The sequence below is a fragment of the Phocoena sinus genome, chromosome 7 (assembly GCF_008692025.1).
Source record: "Phocoena sinus isolate mPhoSin1 chromosome 7, mPhoSin1.pri, whole genome shotgun sequence".
NCBI lineage: Eukaryota > Metazoa > Chordata > Mammalia > Artiodactyla > Phocoenidae > Phocoena > Phocoena sinus.
In genome coordinates this window covers 535,001-555,000 of record NC_045769.1, presented here as the reverse complement: position 1 = coordinate 555,000, position 20,000 = coordinate 535,001, and the positions used below count along the sequence as shown (strand labels likewise).

General features: G+C 51.2%; 2 protein-coding genes across 9 annotated transcripts in view; both read right to left on the bottom strand.

The window, feature by feature from the left end:
* Positions 1-2,064: 2,064 nt before the first annotated feature.
* On the bottom strand, positions 2,065-7,365 carry MTERF4 (mitochondrial transcription termination factor 4). 4 transcript variants are annotated; one of them, XM_032636812.1, is made up of 4 exons: positions 7,299-7,365; positions 5,672-6,155; positions 3,604-3,788; positions 2,065-2,936 (listed from the first exon to the last, which is right to left on the bottom strand). In XM_032636812.1, exons 1-4 carry the CDS (start codon positions 7,317-7,319, stop codon positions 2,613-2,615), a joined length of 1,014 nt encoding a protein of 337 aa, XP_032492703.1. In that variant the 5' UTR covers positions 7,320-7,365; the 3' UTR covers positions 2,065-2,612. The 4 variants fall into 4 exon arrangements, with proteins under 4 accessions (XP_032492703.1, XP_032492704.1, XP_032492702.1 ...); XM_032636813.1 differs by having other exon boundaries at positions 6,906-7,354; XM_032636811.1 differs by having other exon boundaries at positions 5,672-7,356.
* A 2,451-nt stretch (positions 7,366-9,816) lies between these two features.
* Positions 9,817-20,000, bottom strand: part of PASK (PAS domain containing serine/threonine kinase) — a 43,513-nt gene continuing 33,329 nt past the window's right edge. For 4 of the 5 annotated variants that reach the window (XM_032637138.1, XM_032637139.1, XM_032637140.1 and 1 more), the window contains exons 13-18: positions 19,170-19,295; positions 18,950-19,084; positions 15,524-15,723; positions 12,740-12,873; positions 11,005-11,151; positions 9,817-10,411 (exon numbers count right to left, since the gene is read on the bottom strand). In XM_032637138.1, coding sequence (XP_032493029.1) covers positions 10,302-10,411; positions 11,005-11,151; positions 12,740-12,873; positions 15,524-15,723; positions 18,950-19,084; positions 19,170-19,295 — 852 coding nt within the window. In that variant the 3' untranslated portion in view covers positions 9,817-10,301. The remainder of the gene's footprint in view (positions 10,412-11,004; positions 11,152-12,739; positions 12,874-15,523; positions 15,724-18,949; positions 19,085-19,169; positions 19,296-20,000) is intronic. The other variant, XM_032637141.1, reaches the window with a different exon arrangement.

Sequence of the window (20,000 nt, the reverse complement as noted above, 5' to 3'; positions counted from 1 at the left end):
GCAGTCCAGGGGCTCTGACACTGGGACAATCGAGAGAAAACCACATACGTAAACACGTACTGCTGACCTGTGCTGTGGCACTGGGACCTGTCACTGTGCATCTGTGTAGGCTACGGCGTCACGAGCAAACAGCAAGATCAAGTGATATCACTGGAAAGAAGACGAAACCCTCTACTGCCATGTCAATAACCTCAAGCCCCTCAGCCACGAGGCAGATGTAACGTGTTCCAGTCTTTAGCTTAGAAGCCCTTGTTTCTACAAGAAACAGTCTACTGAATCCTGAGCTTGGTGCTGTGTTTTCTTATGATTAACCCATTTTGATGTTTTATAAGTTAAACATCTAGTAAAAGACTTCCTGATGCTAAAGGAATTACAATTCATCCTTGAAACATTACAAGCGAGCCACTGCTTTTTTCCACATGGCTCCTTCTTAAAACTCTAACGTCTTCCTTGGAGATACTCAAGGTCCACCCCCAAAAATTAGCAAAAATGGAATCAAAAAATTGCCAGGGGCATGCACATTTCTGTGTCGAAAAGAAAGGAGCGATCCTGAGTTGCCGAGTTAGCCTTGTGCTAATCAAATCTTGGATCAACTAACCAGGTAATCGAGCTTAGATTAATATCCTGTCAGTCCCGACTGGAGGGCACAAGAACAACACCCCGGGTTCCAGGGACCGTGCCGGCCACCCGGAGACCACACAACACAAGAGTAAATGAAAAATGAAATCTCTTTACTTTCAAATCATTCTGCCCATGGCTAAGAAAGACAGTAAAGACAAAACCTCCCTTTTCCCCTTGCACAAGGACTGACGCGGGTGCAAATGAGGAAAGCTATGCGGCACCCTGCTGCTCACCCACCAGCCACACCAACAGGCAAGGGCTCCACCCGGTGTCAGCCAACCTCCAGCACCTTCCCTGGGCTGGAACTCCTGCCACTGGCCAACAACTGCCACCGAAGTCGGACTCACGTGTGGAGGGACTCACTGAGCTACTGTTCTGCAAAAAAAAGTCTTTCTCTTTGCAGTCATGCTCGAATATGAGCCTGGAGAAAGCAAAAGCATCTACACCTCAGTAAATGCAGCTCAAACCTACCCACAATAAAACACAGCTCAAATCTACCAAGAGAATCCCAGTACAGAGAAGAAAGGAACTCTCTTTAAAATCAGCTATTTACTTTACTTTTAAATAAAAGAGAAACAAATGTAAGCCCATTTAAAATCTTAAGTCCTCACGAATCAACACGGTCGCGTTTTGCTAAATGGGGCCTTAGAGCAGTGTCTGAGCCTTGGCACTGCTATCTTTGGGCTGGCTCACCCTGTCGTGGGCCTGTCCTGTGACTGTAGGATGTTTAGAAGCAGCCCTGGCCTCGACCTACTAAACCCCACTAGACCCCAACTGCACACCCTCCTGGTCCTAACAACCAGATGGGAAATGTCCCCAGATGTTGCTAGGTGTTCCCTGTTGTCAAGATCACCCCCAGGTGAGAACCGCCACCTGACAGGACTTACGTGGTCTCTGCAAGAAAAGCGAGGCCAAGCACCAGCAGTCTCGTGTGTAGCTGTTAAAACGCTGTAAAGACCTGAGTTTTGGGCACATCACCAAAAATGTCTTCTGCAGCATCAGTCCTGTGCCAGCTCCCCCCAAGAAAGGAACCTCCAGAACCTTCTAGGAATCCCATCTTCCCACCCCTCGCAGAGCTCACGCCATCAGGGCTGCACCTCTACCTCAGAGATGACCCCTGGCTTACATCCAAGCCCATTCCCCAACCCCAACTCTTCAAGTCACTCCTCAGACCCACCGGCCTCCCCAAGGGGCCTTCCACCACCTCTGGTGTCACGGAGAGCTCCCTGAAACGAAACCAAGCCCAGACCTGTGGCCCTGGCTCCAGGTCAGAACTCCACGGACGCCAGAGACGTCAGGCCTGGACGCAACCCCCTGGGCCTGAGCTGGCGTGAAAGCAAACTCCGCCGGTGGTCAGAGTCAGGGCCCGCTCTTCACAAAGATGCAAAAAGCGCCCTCCCCGCGTTGCTGGCGTTAAGAAGCTGTGCAGAACAAAACCATACATCACCAATCAACTTCCTTTTACTCTGCTGTACAATGACTGCAATTACGAAACCATAAGCTATTTTTGAACTGAAAACCTGAGTATTTTTGTGGAAAAGCTGCTCCCTGTTTTCATAAAATAAAGTGCTGTGATAACCTAAAAGCTCGCTGTCTTCTCAGAACTCTGTCTTTGTCACGAGGAGGATGTAAAATGACTCCTGAACCAGAAGAAACATCCCCCACTGTCACGGGACTGTCACCAACACAGATGGGAGAGAAAAAGTAAGACCGAAGGTCGATGTGTCGAGCCCCCCCACGATTTAGAGGCTCAAAGTCAGCCTTTTACTCAGGATGGAACAGGGCCCTCCCCCCTGAACCTGATGGCAGATCAAACCAATGCATCTGCTTCTTAGTCTACTTCTCAGGTGATTTCCAATTAATTTTTTATCAAAAGACCAGTTTGAGAATGAAAAATAACCTGAGAAGATCCAAGTGAAGTTCCCAAAAGCCTTGAGGAAACTACAGTACCCTCCGATCCGTCTGGGCTTCTCTGCACTCCAGTCCGTCCGTCACGGCCCCGCCTCCTCCGGGCTTCCGGCATCAGCCATTCGGCCCTCAGACTCCTCCTCTTCCCGGGCCAAGAGTTCCTTAAAAACCCCAAACTCCTCAGCAGAAGAACAGGCTGTCTTGGCCAGAAACTCAGCTTCTGAAACCCTGAGGATGTCCTTGAGTAAAGGGTTGGGGACCAGCGTCTGCCCCTTCTTGTCGGGGGTCTGGTACCGGCCCAGGCGCTCCAGGAACACGTGCCTCTCCTTGGTCTTGGTCATGGAGTACTGCAGGAAGTCGGTCTTCACCACGTCCACATGTTTAATCCCCATCCTGAAATAGGCATACTGGAGACACAGCACGGTTAGGAAGCGCAGCTGCAGAAAGCTTTGTAGGCTCCTAAGGCACAGTGAACTGAACTGTCCAAAAGCACTGGGAGAGACCTGCCTCAATAGCGATGGCAGAACACTACGATCCCAACACCTGCGTGTGGCTTTCAAAGCATTTTCAAATTCATATCGAGAAAAATGCAGCAGAAAATAAAGGGCAGGAGGGAGAAATTAAGTTCTATTTTTCTTCATGGGGTAAGGAAAACTATGAGTATGGAAAAAATAGGCAAAAAATTCAGAAAACATCTCGGATTTGACCTAAGCCATCATAATTGTTACCAAAAAATTAGGACACCCTTCACAATTATGTTTCTAAGATCAACATGCAAAATAGGTTCTAAAGATAGGAAGGTTCTAGCTATTTTTAAATTAAGTATTTTAAGCAGAGGCCTCATTAGGATTCTAAGAATAGGCCTGGGTCATCCGTTATTAATGGCAGAAAAGTTGCAAAAGAGGTTTTTTTACCTGTAGTAAAGAAGTGAAGAACGAAAACCGAACTCTCTTTGGCTGGTGCAAGCAAAGAGGGTCTAGGCCTTTCACCTCATCCACTCGCCCCCGCGAGTCAGCTAACCCTGACTACACTCGAAAACTTGCTGTTACTAATCACGCCACCAGGAATTCTCACCTGGAATTTGTATTCCAGTTCACCAGGGTCCTCCCGAAGAACACAGGGGCATCTGTGCAAAATCTCGGTGACTTGCTTTACCGTGAAAAGGCACTTCTCCTTAAGAACCCCGACGATGCTCTCAATGTCCCGCTGACGCATGGTGAAAATTTCAGGGCAACAGTAAAGCACCCGCTTTAATTTCCCTGAAGAATGTAAAAAAGGGCAAGTACATAATTTTAGGATATTCCAGAAGCCCAACTGGCCAACCACACCCAATACAAGCCAGCATTTAAAAAACAAACAAGGATCCTCTCCTCCACAGAAGGAGTGCCAGCTTCAGATGACGTCTTCCCAGAAGCGTCGTGGAAATGGGATGGGCCAGAATGAGACATCTCCCCACTGACTCCCTCTCACTTCTCAGACTCGCCAACCCTCCCTCCTGGTATCAAGAGGCCTCTTTCTGGCCTCACAGCTGAAAGGCACCTACTTCATATTCTAGGTCTCCTCTTGCCCTTCTCACCTAGAAAAGCCTTTCACAGGGATTTACTGGAAAGCTCAGACAGTAAGATGGGATAGTAGCTTCCCCCATGTCAGGGCTTTGGGTTCATGTTTCCTTCTATGATAAAATAGCCCTTGAAATATTCACAACCAACCTTCTTAAGACCTAGGAGCCTGAACTCCACGAAAGGGCGCTCCGCTATAATAGTTAACGTGACAACCTCAAGAATCATGAGGCACAACCAGAGACTGGTGATCTCCTGGTCAGTGGGTGACCATATATTTTATCCACACTAAGGTGCTTCTCAGGGACAGAGTCCCTACTAGTAACTGCGTTAGGATAACTGGTATAAACTGAGACTCTCCCAGGCAAATTAGGGCATATGGTCTTCCTACAGGTAACTGAGTAAAATTTAGTACCTAGAAACTTGGAACAACTTATTTAAACTGTTAATTAAAATCTTCCTAACAGGTGAGTCAGTCAGTGTCTTGATAAAACGTGTCAGGAATGAATTTCAGGAATTTAGTCTTCATCTTTGCAGCTTAAGGCCACGCTGAGCTTGTTTATTGATATGACCGCTGCATGTAAGGTGCTAAGTTTAGCTTTTTAGATTATACTGCGATAGGTAATCTGTTAAGAGAAACACACACCACTATCTTTTTGTTTGTTTGTTTGTTTTGTTTTTTGCGGTACGAAGGCCTCTCACTGTTGTGGCCTCTCCCGTTGCGGAGCGCAGGCTCAGCGGCCATGGCTCACAGGCCCAGCCGCTCCGCGGCATGTGGGATCCTCCCGGACCGGGGCACGAACCCATGTCCCCCGCGTCGGCAGGCGGACTCTCAACCACTGCGCCACCAGGGAAGCCCCGCACCACTATCTTTTGCTCGTTTTCTAGAGAAGGAGACCGTAAAGATCCTCTGAAATCTGAATTCCCAAACCTTTTCTCCCCCTCCCCCACCCGACAATATTTTACCAGCAAGAGGCAAGAATAAACAAAAGAGCGGCATTCCTCTGGTCAAAGCGGGCAGGGGTCCTAGGAGTTGCTCATGCCCCCCCCCAAGGCCCGTAAGGAGATCCAGTGAACTTCTAGGGCTCCCGGGGTGCGAATCCTGTGGGGGTGGGGATGGTGGCTCTTTCTGCCCTCACTCCACCAGTGTCCCAGGAATCTGGGCAGATTTCACATTCCACAGTAAATCGAGACACCTGACTGGAATCCAAGCCTCTACAGGGAACTTTGTCTCTCTGGCTTCCCATCACACAGACACAAAGCACTAAGCCCACCCCAAGTCAGCTTGAGCATCAAAGGGCAACATACCTGCACATAAACCAACACCACATGCCCAGCACCGTTCTAGATGCCAGAGCCCCTAGTGAACACGCCAGACACGAGCCTGGGTCGGTCACTCAGTCCCCCCTCCCTCCTGCAATGCCCTCTGCGGAGCTCATTCTGCTTCCTCACCTCCAAGCCAAATCACACATTCCTCTCAAAGGCCTTTCCCCCAGAAACCTCCCCGAATCCACCTCACCAGGCTATTCGTTCCCCATCTCTGACTCCTCAGCTCTCTACATAAAATCTACACCTTCTCATACCTTCTCCAAGCCCCAGCTTTCGCAGGTAACTGGAGCGCTTCTTCATGTGCATGACAGGCAGTTTCAGTAACTGAGGACTTTTCTTTAAGGCCACACACACAGGCTCTGGATTCAGACCCAGGAGTATTAATTCTGAAATGATATCCAGCAACTGCTGAGGGTGGGTGCCTGGCTGTATACTGAGCAGTTCGTTAACATGGACATCACTGAAACCCATGTCCAGGAGGGAACTGACGACCTTCTCTCGCTCCACAGCCGTCCTCTGCTTCTCGAGGAGGCACTGAGTCAGCCCCGTCCTGTGCTCTGGTTCTTGCGCGTACTTCTGGGGTTCAACAGAGGGTGACTCCCCGAGGCCCCCCCCGCTGGAGACCATTGTCAGTTTACGCAGCAAAAAAGCAGTCGTCCTCTTCTGTTCTCCAGGCCGAGTAGTCTGCCTCGCAATAAGGGACCAGGTGAGGGGGATCAGGCGGTGCCAATCCAAGACCTGTAAGACACAGCCCCAATTCCTCACCACTCCCACATAATGGACACCTCGGGATTTCTGAGGCAGGGTATTTAGTGCCTTGGTCCTACACAAACAGAAGTTTTTATAAGCAATCCGCAAAGTCATACCTGAACTTAAAAAGCCTACAGAGAAAGACGTTCACGTACAGACAACTGCCGAAGCACAGAGATGAGCTGTTGCTGCTATAACTGAGGAGACACAGACGAGGGGGGGACAGGGGAGAACTATTTCAACGCCACCAGGTAAAGTATGGGGGGGCAGGTTTCCTCCACCTTTTCAGTGCCTGGGGGGCCTGCAAATTTAACTGTAAGATTAGCAGGCAGAAAAAAAAACAGTTTATTTATATGCATATGGTGGCTCACAAGCGCTGGTTCCCTAAATGGCTACAGTTGGGGGCTAACTTGAGCAAATGGGTGGTGGGCTCCTAGGCGAGCAAATGGGAGCCCAGGAAGTCTGTGATAATGTTTGTTTATGTAGATACACGTCGTTTTCCCTCTCTTTTTTCCTTCATGGCCGTAAAGCTCCCCAGGAGAAAGGATCTGTGGCGCCCTCGCTCCCAGAAAGTTCTGCTTTTAGCGTGATAAGGGCCGCCCCAAGAAGGCTTCTTTCTGTAGCTGCTAAATCTCAAATGTCTGTAACTTAAAGTAATTTCCGTGCCAACTCTGGGGGTCAAGTTGGTACCCACACCTGAAAAATCTGGACCTCACATGAGTCTCCAGATTCACGTACTTAAATTCATTCCACAAAAGAAATCCTGGTAGCCTGCAGGCAAACTACTCCCGTTGACTTCAGAACTCTCCAGGGTTCAGGTTGGCGCGTAACGAACGAGGCCCACATCCCCAGGCACTCAACCGCCCTTCACGGCCCGTCCCAAAACCTCCCCAGCGCCCACGGCCGCCGCGCCCCCGCCAGCCAGTCAAGTCCACCCGCTCGCTGCCCCCGCCTCCCGCTCTCGTCCTGTCTGGGGTCCACTCGCGGGGTCGGCCCAGCGCCGGCGGGGTGAAAGTGGGATAAAGCCGCACTGACGGAGCGGAGAGCACCGCAGATCAGGGTGCGGCACCAGGTCGGCGTGCGCCGGCCTCTACGACCCGCCAGGAGCCCCCGCTCGCGGTTCCCCCTCACCTGCCGACCCAACGCAGCCATCGCGCGAAGGCAGCGGCAGCGCCGCTGACGCCGGAAGTAGCCGTCTCCCGGGTCCGCCGCTTCCGCCCTCCCCCTCGGCAGCGCGAAGGCGCGGGAAGCAGTTCCGCGCAGCCCTTGTCCGCAGGTGTCCGGTGCTGGGCAGGTTTCTGGGGCCTGGCGCCGCCCGCCGCCACTTTGGGCGCGGAGAGCGCGCCTTCTCTGCTTGGTGCCTCCGCTGCCCGGGTTTCCGCTTTCTAGAGCTCTCGGCTAGCGCAACAAATGAACAGCTCCTTCCCCATACGTTCGCTTCTCATTACCTTAAAATTCCTCTTAAGAGTGGAGGTGAGAGGAAACCATAACCTCGCTCAAACCGGCCACCGCCTCGCGGTCCAGCAGTAACCTCCCCGGAGAAAGCAGGGTCCTTCCCAAAGCAGGTTCATGTTGAGGTAGAGACCGGGCGGTCTGAGTAAAAGGGAGCCGGTCCCAGATATAGTTATTTGGTGTGGAATCTGCATTCAATATGAATATTAGTGACAAGTTGAAATGGTAGTGGAGCGATCGGTTCAGGCATGCAAAATGGAGTCTGGCGGCCATGGAGGACCTGGTCTCAGCCACTCTCTGCACCGCTGAGAACGTGAGCTTTGAACTGTTCCAGACCCAGGGACACCCCCAGCCTGTTCAGAACAGCACCTGCCAGCTGCAACCTTCTGGTCTCAAGGTCTCCCTTTATAACCGTGCAACCATTTCAGACCCCCAACCAATCCTTATTTGACAAGCACCCTTACTTCTTGGGATCTCCAATTACAATTCTTGATAAACACCCCCCCCCACACACACACACATATTCTAGAGGTTTAAAGTATCCAATGGAACTCCAGAAGTCTTTACAGTTTAAAAAAAGGGGGGGTGTCCTCCCAGCTTAGAGGTCTGGTTTCCTCTTGGGATGAAATCCAGTGATGTTTCAGCCTAATTTGCATTCATTCTTAAATTTCGGACATAGGCCTGTAACAGTTCAAATGTAGACACTAACCATCTTTCAAAAGGGGGTAGTGGTGAAAAAGAAAAAAAAGGTGTGCTTTCTCAGCTGCCTAAATTCCACCAATTGTAAGCCCAAACCTTAGTGTGTAAGCATTTCTTCTTGTTTTATCTACTTGTTTCCGAACTGAGAAAAAGGACTCGATTCTTGCATGGATACAATTTATAGAGCTCTGGGCCAGGCACCAGACTGGATGCTAAAAATCTTTCTACAGAAGGATTATGCCAAAGAAGAGGGAGGCTGTAAACTTTTCTATCTGGACTCTTTCTGCAGAGAGCACTCTCAGAGTGTTTCTGCTGCCATCAAATCAGATGAGTTTTAATTATTTTTTCTTATAGAGAAGTAACAGTTCTTGGAGACCTAGAACTTTGCATTCCCGGCCCATTGCACACCTGTCTGTAGAACCATTCTGTAACTTCTTTTGTGTTATAAGCATCATAAAAACTACATAGGAAAACGTGTTTTTTTTTTCCCCACTCTTGAAGAGTTCTTTGAACATCACGAGACTCATTTGATTCTGAGGAGTAAATGTCATTAAGGTACTACACACTTTAAAAATTCACTTCTAAAAGCCCTGCCTTTACTGTCCCTGACGGATGGAGGAAGGTCCCTCGTCAGTCTCTTGAGACATCACGGAGACTCAGGCAGCACTTCCTAAAGGAAGGGGAAGGCAATATCCTGCATCCCAGTAGTTGAGAATCAAATTAACTGTCATCGGAGCATCCGAAAATATCACGACAGTTGCATGCTTCCTAAATGAACACTAGCATACTAGAGGCAGGCTGGCCCCTGAGCACCTTCCCAAGAGCTCGGGACAGGAGCCTTGGCACCTGCGGAAAGTGATAACGTGGGGAAAAGGCATGGGTTGGGGTAGCAGGGGGCGGCGGGGTGGGGGGTGTCTTGGTTTCGGTTTTGTTTTCTTCCTGCTATTTGAGCAGGGGAAAAATGAAAGGTTTCTCTCTGACACCAACCACTCCCTCCCCTCTAATACAGATGCAAAATAGAGGCTGGATTTCCTGTTCCGGAGCTAGCTGACTCTGTTTCAGAGGGGGATGGACTGGAGCCTAGAGGGGAAGGGCCTTCTGAGTGTGTGAGAGCTGCACTGGGGCCTGAACAGGGCTGGGAGAGGGACAGTTGGGGCTTGAAAGCCCCCCCACATAGTCACGGAGGGAGCCTGGACTGGCTGGGGAGTGCTAGGAGGGTGTCGTGGGTGGACAGCGGAGCACAGACAGATGGTGGGCCGGCCCTGGTGAGCTTGTGCACAAGGAGAAGGGCAATGCCTGAAACACCACACCCTCTAGTCTCCTTAGACCAAGCAAGCTGCAGAGCCCTGGGCTCACCCATAGGAGGGACCCCCAAACTGACCAAGGCTGAACCTCTCTCCAGCTGTGGCAAGTGGAGATGCACAAATGGAAAAATAAAGAAATGAAATACTTCCCATACCAGCACTGTAGAAGAATTCACACGGTCCAAGTCAGGGTAATTGCTTACTAACAAAGTTGCTTTAATTTGGAAAACGTTCAAGGAAATAAATTAATGAAATAGTCTGGTCATTTGGTGAATAGGTTCTACACATTCCACATATCAGAGGAGCATATACCAAGTCAGGAAGCAGAAACACAGGCACATATACAAAAGTAGAAAGAGGGTTAAAAACCTTTTGTGTGCCTTTTGGAATTTCACAAATTAGAAGCCTTTTAATAGTAAAAAATAGTACAAAACTCAATTGAACACTAGAATGTTTTTTCAAGGCCATGAAAAAAATGAATTCCAAGTCTATTTTATAACCCTAAAACAATGTAGTATCCCTGGCTTTTGTTCTAACATTCATCAAGCTTGCATATGAGGTTTTAGACGGTGTACTGGGCCTAATTCTTGAGAACTTACTTCCTCTGAATGGACGGGGCCTGAATATAACATGACTTCCTGAGTGAAGGAGAGCAGCAGAGAGCTGGGTTCCCCGGCGGTTAGGGGCCTGCCCGCGCACATGAAGCCCTGCGTAGCTCCGGGGCCCGAGCCACTGCACTTGGGCTCCCGCTCTCCAGCTCCAGACTGCCCGTGGACAGAACTCTGCTCTCTAAAGAAAGAAAAAGATACTGTGTCAACTGCCAACAGCAAGATTCTAAAATACTTTGCTTCTCTTTGGAGAAATTCTTAGGAGCAAAAGACATCAGGGGAACCCTTCAGAACCCAACTGGCAATGTTCTAGACTCCCTGGACCCTGCTGTGGTGCCGCGGGGATTCTACGTCCAGAGCCACAGACAATGTCTGCCCACTCTGAGCAGCGGGGACCAGACACACGGGGCTGCCGCTCCCAGCTGTGGGCCCCCGGGGTCCCCCAGACCATCGCGCTCCTCGTCTGGGCCTTATCCTCCCTTTTGGCCCGCTCAGACCACTGCCAGCTACACTTCACAAACTCTCTGGCGCAGCCCTCAATCCCGTCTGCGGGTTCCTCCTTGTCAGAGGCTCCCGTGGGCACGCACCCACCTTCCAAAGCCCCTGGTGGTGTTCAGGGACCTCTGGAGTCTGTTTCACAGGCGACAAGCCAGCTCTGGGCCCTGACATTCATGTCCAGGGCAGCACAGAGGAAGGAACCTTGCCCTCCCCCAAGACCCCGGAAGCAGCCTGGGAACTGCCTCAGCCCCGAGGGGCACGGGCCTCGCCTCTCACCTGGCTTGTTTAGTCGACACACCTCTTCCCAGGTGTAGTCAGCCAGGTTCACAGGCTGTGTCACCCAGGGGTCTGTCACCAGCTTCTCCAAGGTGGTGCGCTGCTCGGGGACAGGCTGTAGCAGCCCAGACATGAGGTTCATGAGATCTGGGGACAGAAAGGCGTGTGGCCAGAAGACTGACGGAGGACCCAGGCTGGGGGCAGGTGGAGCGCATTTCACAACTGCAGGTCCTGGGTCTGATGGGACAGGAGGTGGCTCTGGATCCCCACTTCTAACTAACACTCCGGGGGTTCTGGAATGTGGGGTCCCAGCTATGCTTCAGGAGGGGCTGTGGGAGATGTTTGTTGCCTGTGAAAGGAAAGCTTGGAGCTCGAGATCCCACCTTGCTCACCACACCAAGTGTGGCAGCTCCTAACCTGGGCCTGATCTGAGGGACTCTGGGGGTGCAGAGCTGTGGACACAGGGATCACGTGACAGGATGGAGGTGGGAGGTGGCCGGCAGCAGAGCCCCAGCTCAGTCCCCACAGGAAGGCAGCACGAGCTCTGAGAAGAGCCCCCAGCCTTGAGTCTGGATCTGGGTCCCATTTCCTTTTAGTGTCACCTCAGCCAGGGCCACTCCAAGCCTCACTGCCCAAGTGAGTATCCTGAGAGCCTAGTGAGAGAGCCTGCGGAGCAGCCCCCATAGGCAGAGCTGCAAGAGCCGTGGTACCACGGAATCCAGAGTGTTAGCAAAGCTCTACAGATCTTCTTCTAGGCTGCTCTGGACTGAACTGTGCACCCCCCTACCCAGATTCAGTGTGATGATATTAGGAGGTGGGGCCTTTGGGAGGTGACGAGGGCTAGACGAGGTCATGAGGAGGGGCCCCCGCACAGCATCAGTGCTCTTATCAGGAGAGACACGAGAGGGCCGGCTCTCTCCCTCTCTCTGCCACGTGGGGACACAGGAAAAGGCAGCCGTCTGCAAGCCAGGAACAGGGCTCCCACCAGGAACCGCATCTGCCAGCACCTTCATCTCGGGCTCTCAGCCTCCAGACTGAGAAATAAATGTCTGTGCTTTAAGCCCCCAGTCTGCGGTGTCCTGTCATGGAAGCCCGAGCGGGCTGAGACACAGGCTTCTAACCTAAGCAAAGAACCCGAGGCACAGACTTGATTCATGAGGACACTTACCTCCTCACTGCCTGTAATGATGAATGATTACTCTGGCACCACAGAACGTCACTATGTCACTAATGTCTGAGAGACCTCAGAACCCGTGGTCCAGCTCCCAGGAGCACCTCCAGGTATGGGCCGTGAGGGTCCCACTCCAGGCATACCGCCCGGAGGTCCTCACTACAGACGCAAACCGCCACTCATGGCCCTGGGGGAGCCAGCTCACGGGAGCTCGAGGTGGGACAGAAACGCCCAGGTTCCACATGAGCGGCCGGGGGTCCAAGTCCATCCTCTGCCCTCCCCGACAGGTGACCTTACAGTCACTGCCACGGCCACGCTCAGAGACAGCTAGTGTGTGCGCATCCTTCAGAAGAGGGCCCTATGGTCCAAAGGGAAACTCTCCTAAAAATAAAGTTGTGATGTTTGAAAGTCATATTCAAATCGTCCTTACGTTCAGATCAAAGTCCGAGAAGAACAGATTAGAGAGAGAGCTGGGCTATCGGCACGGACCCGGGTGCACTGCTGTCTCAGGCGGGAAGCCTGTGCAACGCCGGCGCCCGTCCGCCCGCCACCGCGCGAGCTCACCTTCCGACACCAGGTACGGGGGGTTTATCGCGGCCTCCAAGGCCTCCTCCAGCTCGCAGAAGGGGTTCTCCTCGAAGATCAGCGTGTACAGTGCGACGCCCATCGACCACATCTCCAGCTCTGGCCCCTTGTAACTGCAGGAAGGAGAGAAAGCACTCAGGGCGCTGGGCCGGCCCCGCACGTGAGCCTGGCACCTGCACAAGTCACCCGAGAGCGGCTTCCAGGGAGACGCGCCACACTCCTCGACCACGTCCTCAGCGCCAGCACGTCCGCCCCCAGCCGGGTGCCGGCCACATGCTGTGGAGGGAGAGGAAAAGCAAAGCCCCACTCGGCAGCTGAGAGACAGTCAGGAGATGGCACGGGGGCAGAGCAGAGTGCCTCCCGGGGGCTTCCTGGAGGAGGTGGAGAGAAGGTCCGGGAGTGCAGGCAGAGTGCCAGGCCCGCAGGAACTCGGCTCACTAGGGGCCCTGGGGAGCCACAGGCAGCTTCAGAAAGATGTGAAGGATGCTCGAGGCGAGACTGGCACGGGTGAGCATCCTTAAGGATGAGGCAAGGCAGCGGCGCAGGACAGATAGAGGAGAGTGAGAAGGGCATGGACAGAGGGAGTGCAGGCAGCCGGCCGGCTGGAGGAGCAGGCTTCAGGGAGGCAGCTCCCTGGGGTGCTCTTTGTTATTGCCTGTGGTTACAAACACCCTCATCCCAGCCACCATTTCCTGGGCACTTGTGAGATGCTGGTGCTCTGCAAGGCATGTACATGGTCTAACCCTCATCCTCACAGCAAACCAGCAAAATACATATCACCTTGGTTCCACGTAGAAGAGGTAAGGCCGCTGCTGGGCGGGCACGGGAGCCAGGCTGATGGCCCCCACGTACCAGCCCCCGTGCTGCCCACTGCGGTTGGTCCCTCGGGTCTGGAGCTCGGGCGGGGGGACAGTCTGGCCCCGAGAGACTTGGGCAGCAGCGTCTTTGCAGCAGAACAGGAATGTTGACAAGGTGGCTAAGAGGAACTGGTGAGAAGAGGGCCCAGGACGGAGCCCTCTGCCTTCCAGGGAGCCACAGAGAGCCTGGGGACATCAGGAGTCAGGAAACCAGTGGGCAGTAGGGGCGGGGGGCTGGGCCCCAGGCGAGAAGAGGGGCCAGGAGGGGAGGGGCCACAAGGACAGACCTCAGGGAAGTGAGGGGATGAGACAATGCTACAGCCAGAAAATCAGATTTGGCAGTTTTTGTTTTGTGCCATTTATGTTTTGGAAAAAGAGATTTTAAGAATTTTGGAGGCTAAAGAGAAAAATCCAATAGACTAGAAAAGGGGTCAGCAAACTTTTGCTATAAAGCGCCAAACAGTAAGTATTTCAGGCTGGGGCCACGTGGCCTCTGTCCACCAGGGCAGCACAGAAGCAGCCACAGACACTACGTGAGCCGACAGGACTGTAGTTATGGAAACAGGTGGGGGCCGGATCTGCCGCCCCTGGAGTAGAAGGACATGAAAACAAGAGCGAGGAAGCGGGGTCCCTGAGGACGGGATGCAGAACCGGGCAGTGAAGGACCCCGCGACGCTCTGGCGTCTGTCCCTCTAACCACAAGCCCTCCTGGAGAGACACGTCCTAACCACACTGCTCCAAAGTACGTGTAGGTGGTACAGGATAATACATGTGGTCTGGATCTGACTGGATTTCATTTCATATGTGTACAGACACACTTCGTTTACATGTGGACAAGACAGAAATCCATGCATACGCAGGGGAAACACTGAGCACCGTTTCCATGCAAGCCCACGAGCACCTGAGCTACATCGGTGTCCTTTCCTCTCCCGAGTTCCCTGAGACCAGGCCCTGCCCAGGCCAGACCCCTCCAGCTCACAGGCTTCTGGGGTGCAGAGATGTAAACGCGGCCCGCACCCCTGCTGCTCCTCTCAGCCAGCACAGGAGGCTTGGCGCACCCCGAGCTGACGCATGCTGGGCCAGTCAGCGACAGCACCTCTGGCCAGGAGTGGACCCAGCTTCAGCCTGGACCCTCTGCGTTAGTACTTTTTCTGTTGCTTGATTTCTTACATGGCCAGCCCAGCAATATATTATTGGACTAGATCACTAGTTCTGTCATCAAAATAAATAAACCAACTAAAAAAAAAATCCTCTTCATTAATTTGAAGAGTCCCAAGTTTTGGGACTCTTTTTATCTTCCTCTTAACTTTTTTTTCTTTTCTTTTCTTTTTTTATTTATTTATCTTTGGCTGCATTGGGTCTTCATTGCTGCACGCGGGCTTTCTCTAGTTGCGTTGAGCTGGGGCTACTCTTCATTGGGGTGCATGGGCTTCTCATTGCGGTGGCTTCACTTTTGCGGAGCATGGGCTCTAGGCACGTGAGCTTCAGTAGTTGTGGCTCGTGGGCTCTAGAGCACAGGTTCAGTAGTTGTGGCGCACATGCTTAGTTGTTTCGTGGCATGTGGGATCTTTCCAGACCAGGGCTTGAACCCGTGTGTCCCCTGCATTGGCAGGCGTATTCCTAACCACTGCACCACCAGGGAAGCCCTCTCTTAACTTTTAATTATATGAAACTCCAAACATAAAAGTTGAGGAAATAATATACTGAATCTCTGTCTCCATCCCCCAGCTTCCCTGACCCACCTTACTTTTCCTGCCTGCCTGCCCACTTATTTCCCAAACATACTTTATCACTCAACACCTTCGTCAAAGAGGCACAAACTGAAACCATTTTTCCCCCTAAAACCCCACCAACCGCAGGTCTGATGGCAGGTGTGACAACAGGCTGCAGCTCCCATGATACGTACGGGTTTCCCATGAGGACTTCGGGCGCGCAGTACTCAATTGTCCCACAGAAGGTATAGAACAGCTTGCCCCTCTCCAGGTAGGCAGCCGAGCCAAAGTCTATGAGCTTGATTGTAAAATCCTCAGCGATCACGATGTTCTCGTCCTTGATGTCCCGATGAATGATGCTCTTGGAGCGCAGGTATCCCACTGCTGACACCAGCTGAAATCAGGAGGCCACAGGGGACTTTTTAAAAGGCAATTCAAGTAGAACATGAATTTAAATTAAGGATTAAGAAGAAAAAAAGAAAAGAAAAAGAACAAAAGAGTTCTCTAACTCATCACAAACTGGTGACAGGAAAGACTCTGGAGGCTGCAGATCGCACACGGCTGAGCCGTGTGGAGGAAAAGCAGCTCCAGGCAGCATGCTCAGTGTGGCTGGCACACATCATGCCCACAAGGCAGCAACGCAGATCTAGGATTCTTTTCTTTCATTTCATTATTTATTACTATTATTATTTTGTGATAAGGACACCTAAGACACGGTCTACCCCCTTGGCAAATTTTAAAGTATACCATGCAGCATCGTTAGCTATAGGGACCATGCCGTACAGCAGACCTCTAGGACTTACTCATCCTGCAAACCTGAAACTTTGTATTCTTTCACTGACACCCCCGTTCCTCCCTCCCCCAGATAAATATGTGAGTTTTAAGTTCTCTGTCTGTGTGCTACCAATGAAATCTCCTCAGCAGATATAGAACAACCATCTTGGGAGGAAAGACAGACAGACCACGGCAGAAGCTACAAAGACATGTGGTGGGCACCTTAATGAGTGTGGGCTGGTTGCATGGGAGGTGGCCCTATATAAGGCCTGACTCCACCACCTTTGGTTCACAGTGAGGGACAGTGTTCTGCCCAGAGTTCACATGGCAATTCAGGAGCAGAGTTGGGGACAGAAGCCAAGTCTCCAAACTCCTACTTCAAGGCTCTGGCAGCTCCTCAAAGAGCAGCACTGAGTGTCAGCCATACGTTCCCCAACATGTGTGGAAGTCTCAACCATGTGAATTTAAAGTAACTCCCGAGGAAATGGGCTTCATTCCAACAAGCCCAGTACATTAGTCTCCTCCGTGAAAGGGTAAAGTTACTAGAATATACTGCTGTCTGCCTGCACTGCACATTTGGTGACAGAGATCAACAAAAGTAGCACCTCAGTTAAGTTTAAGTAAGATCAGTACAATTTCTGACCCCATTCATAATTTGGACACCAACTATACCAATCAACATAGTGATTTCGGGACTTCCCTGGTGGCGCAGTGGTTAAGAATCCGCCTGCCAACGCAGGGGACACGGGTTCGAGCCCTGGTCCGGGAAGATGCCACATGCCGCAGAGCAACTAAGCCCGTGCGCCACAACTACTCAGCCCACGTGCCACAACTCCTGAAGCCCACGCGCCTAGAGCCCAGGCTCTGCAATGAGAAGCCACCGCAATGAGAAGTCCACGCACTGCAACAAAGAGCAGCCCCCGCTCGCCGCAACTAGAGGAAGCCTGCGCTCAGCAACGAAGACCCAACGCAGCCAAAAATTTTAAATAAATAAATAAATAAAAAACACAGTGATTTCATGGATGTAGTCAGTCGTTTACATCATTAGAGACAACTTTATATTTACAGATGAATATCTTGAGTCAGAAGCAATAGTTCATGGCAGACAAACGAAGCTGAATTAATTAACTTTAAATGAATGAATGTATATTTACATACACATGCATGCAAACACATACATACCTGCACATTTATATAAAGAAGCAGGCATGCGCATGCGTACACACATACGCAAGTGTGCAGACATACACGTGCATGTCTATACTTATACATTCACATATACATACACTTTTACATGTATATGTATATACATATACATACACACATGCACATGTACATATCGGGCTCCAGATGGGAAACAGAAAGCACACGTTAACCTGAACATGGAAGGCTTCATCAAGGTTTATTAACTACAAAGCGGTAAAGAACCTGAATGGGAGTCGTTGCTCTGCCTGCAGGCCCCCCCGCAACACCCCGGCTGCACAGGAGAGCAGTTCACCAAGCAGACCCACAGATCCGGAGCCGAGAGGCAATACACTAATACCTGGCACTGTACATACATACGTTTATATGTAATAATATAATTCTCTAGAGTTGTGAATCCATGTTTACATATAACAACACTTATGTATATAGACTTACAAAGGGGCTATAGATACTTCTTGCAGAAGTTAAAAAGTATTGAACGCTAGAATTACCTGTATCAGTAGCCCCAAATTAACAACGGTTAGGTAGCAGCCATTGGTAAGTGACTCCTCATGTTACGTCATACTGACGCTCTGTTTGCCATGAAGATTTCAGAAACAAATCTTTGGCATGAAGTAAAGTAGATGCGTAAATAACCTTCCGAAGTAGCAAGGGGGGAGAGGTGACATTCGGGCAGAACGATGATGACCGAAACTTACAAGTAGGTGCCTCAGAAATCTAATTTCACAAATCCAGTAACTTCTGGGAGCTTATAGCTTTGAGGAAGAAATGTCAATTCATGGAAGCTGTCATTAGAAATCAAGTCAGCTCCAGGAAACAAAGAGCAAATCTGTGAATTGGTCACAGCCCCCTCCCAGGTATCTCTCCATCTTTTCCAGGGAGCTAGGAATCGTCTGGAATGGAACTACCACGATATTAAAACTAAAACAAGAATTGCGGTCTCCCCCTCCCCGCACTGCCACCCAACTTCTCTCTGTCATAGGACACCTTTCCACTTCCCTGGTCACTCTTCTGTTCCAAAAACTAACGAGTGGACTAACATCAGGACACAGACAGACACAAAGGAGATCAAGACAAATATTCACTGTAAAATGAGACTGTCAGAACCGCAAACTCTGTGGACTAATTAACTGGACAGCTACGTTTATTAAGCACTTCCTATGTGCAGGACTCGTGTGTGTGCTGCACAAGGGCCTTAGAGGCACTCTCTGATTTAATCCCAACAGCCTCATGGTGCTGGCACTAGAATGATCTCTACGTACAAATGAGCAATGATTTCCCATTGGTGAACAAGGATTCAGATCAAATGCACAATCTCAAAACCCAGTCTGGTAGCTTTGCTGGTCCATTTTTGAGATTGCTTCGGATATTGTAGGGATATAAGTAAACCTGAATCATCAACCCACGTCTGCTGTCATTCCAGGATAGTACCTGGCCTCATTCTTCCTTCCCCACCTTACTCTCTCTGCTTCATCCATAGAATTCTCTTCTCAAAATACATATCCTACTCAATAAAATCCGAAAACCGAAGGCCAGATCCAGCTCACAGCGAGAACGGCGTGTGTATCACTGACCCCTGCAGCCCTGGGCCCAGGCAGCCAAGCCCACACTCGCCCCGGGTGGCTCTGGCCCGCTCTCACCTGTCGGAAGATGTAGCTCGCCAGGGGCTCATCGATGCTGGGATGGCGGTCGATGAATGCAAAGAGGTCCAGGCCAGAGCCGTGCTTCTCCATCACCAGCTGAAAGAACCCTTGGTTTTCAAATACATCCAGCACCTGGAGAGACACAAGCTGGGTGTGGCCCTGCCGGGGAACCTTCAAGACAACGAACTCGAGAACGGATGTGACAACAGCTCTCTACCTTGACGATGTTGGCGTGCTCCACCCTGGACAGGATGGCAATCTCTAAAGTGACTTTCCCAAGTTTGGGATCCTCAATCCAACAATCCTCCAAAACCTTCTCCTTCTGAATAAACTTCACCACCACCTGCGAGGAAAACAGAGAGGAGGTGACTGCAGCCATCCCCGCCATGCCTCTAGCAGCCCGTCGAGCCTGCTGCTCTACCTTCACCCTATCCCCACCCCGACCCCCACTGAGCCCCAGGGACGTGAAAGAAGAAACCGAACAACAACCCTCTGGCGCGAGCTGACAGAGAAGCAAGTCAGTAGCCGACCGGAAGTGCTGACTGGACCAGCCCGACCTAGAAAGTGGGCGGACGGGGGTGACGGTGGAGCCACAGGCGGAGCTGTGGAAAGACAGGTGCTCCCCAGAGCACCGCATGCCACCCCAATTTCTCAACTGAGTACTGGATGTCCTGGCTGAGAAAATGAAACAAGAGGCCTGAGAACTAGAAAAAATGAACAAAAACTGTCATTCATGTTGATCCTGAGAACCAATCAGAGAGTTCAGCAAGACAGATGGACACAAGATAAGCACAGAAAAAACGGTGTTAGTCAACTAATGATAGTCAATTGGAGTGTGGAAGAGAAGAAAAAGACACCGTTAGTAAAAAAACCAACACTCTAGGTCAATGAATGACATCCCTGCCCCTCAACAAAACACCTGCTCCTAGGTGGGTGCTGGGCATGTGGTGAGCAGTGACCGCGGGCCAGGCCTGCTCTGCACTTCAGCAGGAGACCCCAAACCAGACGACAGAGAGCCCCGCCCTCACGGAGATCAGCGTCTGCCGGG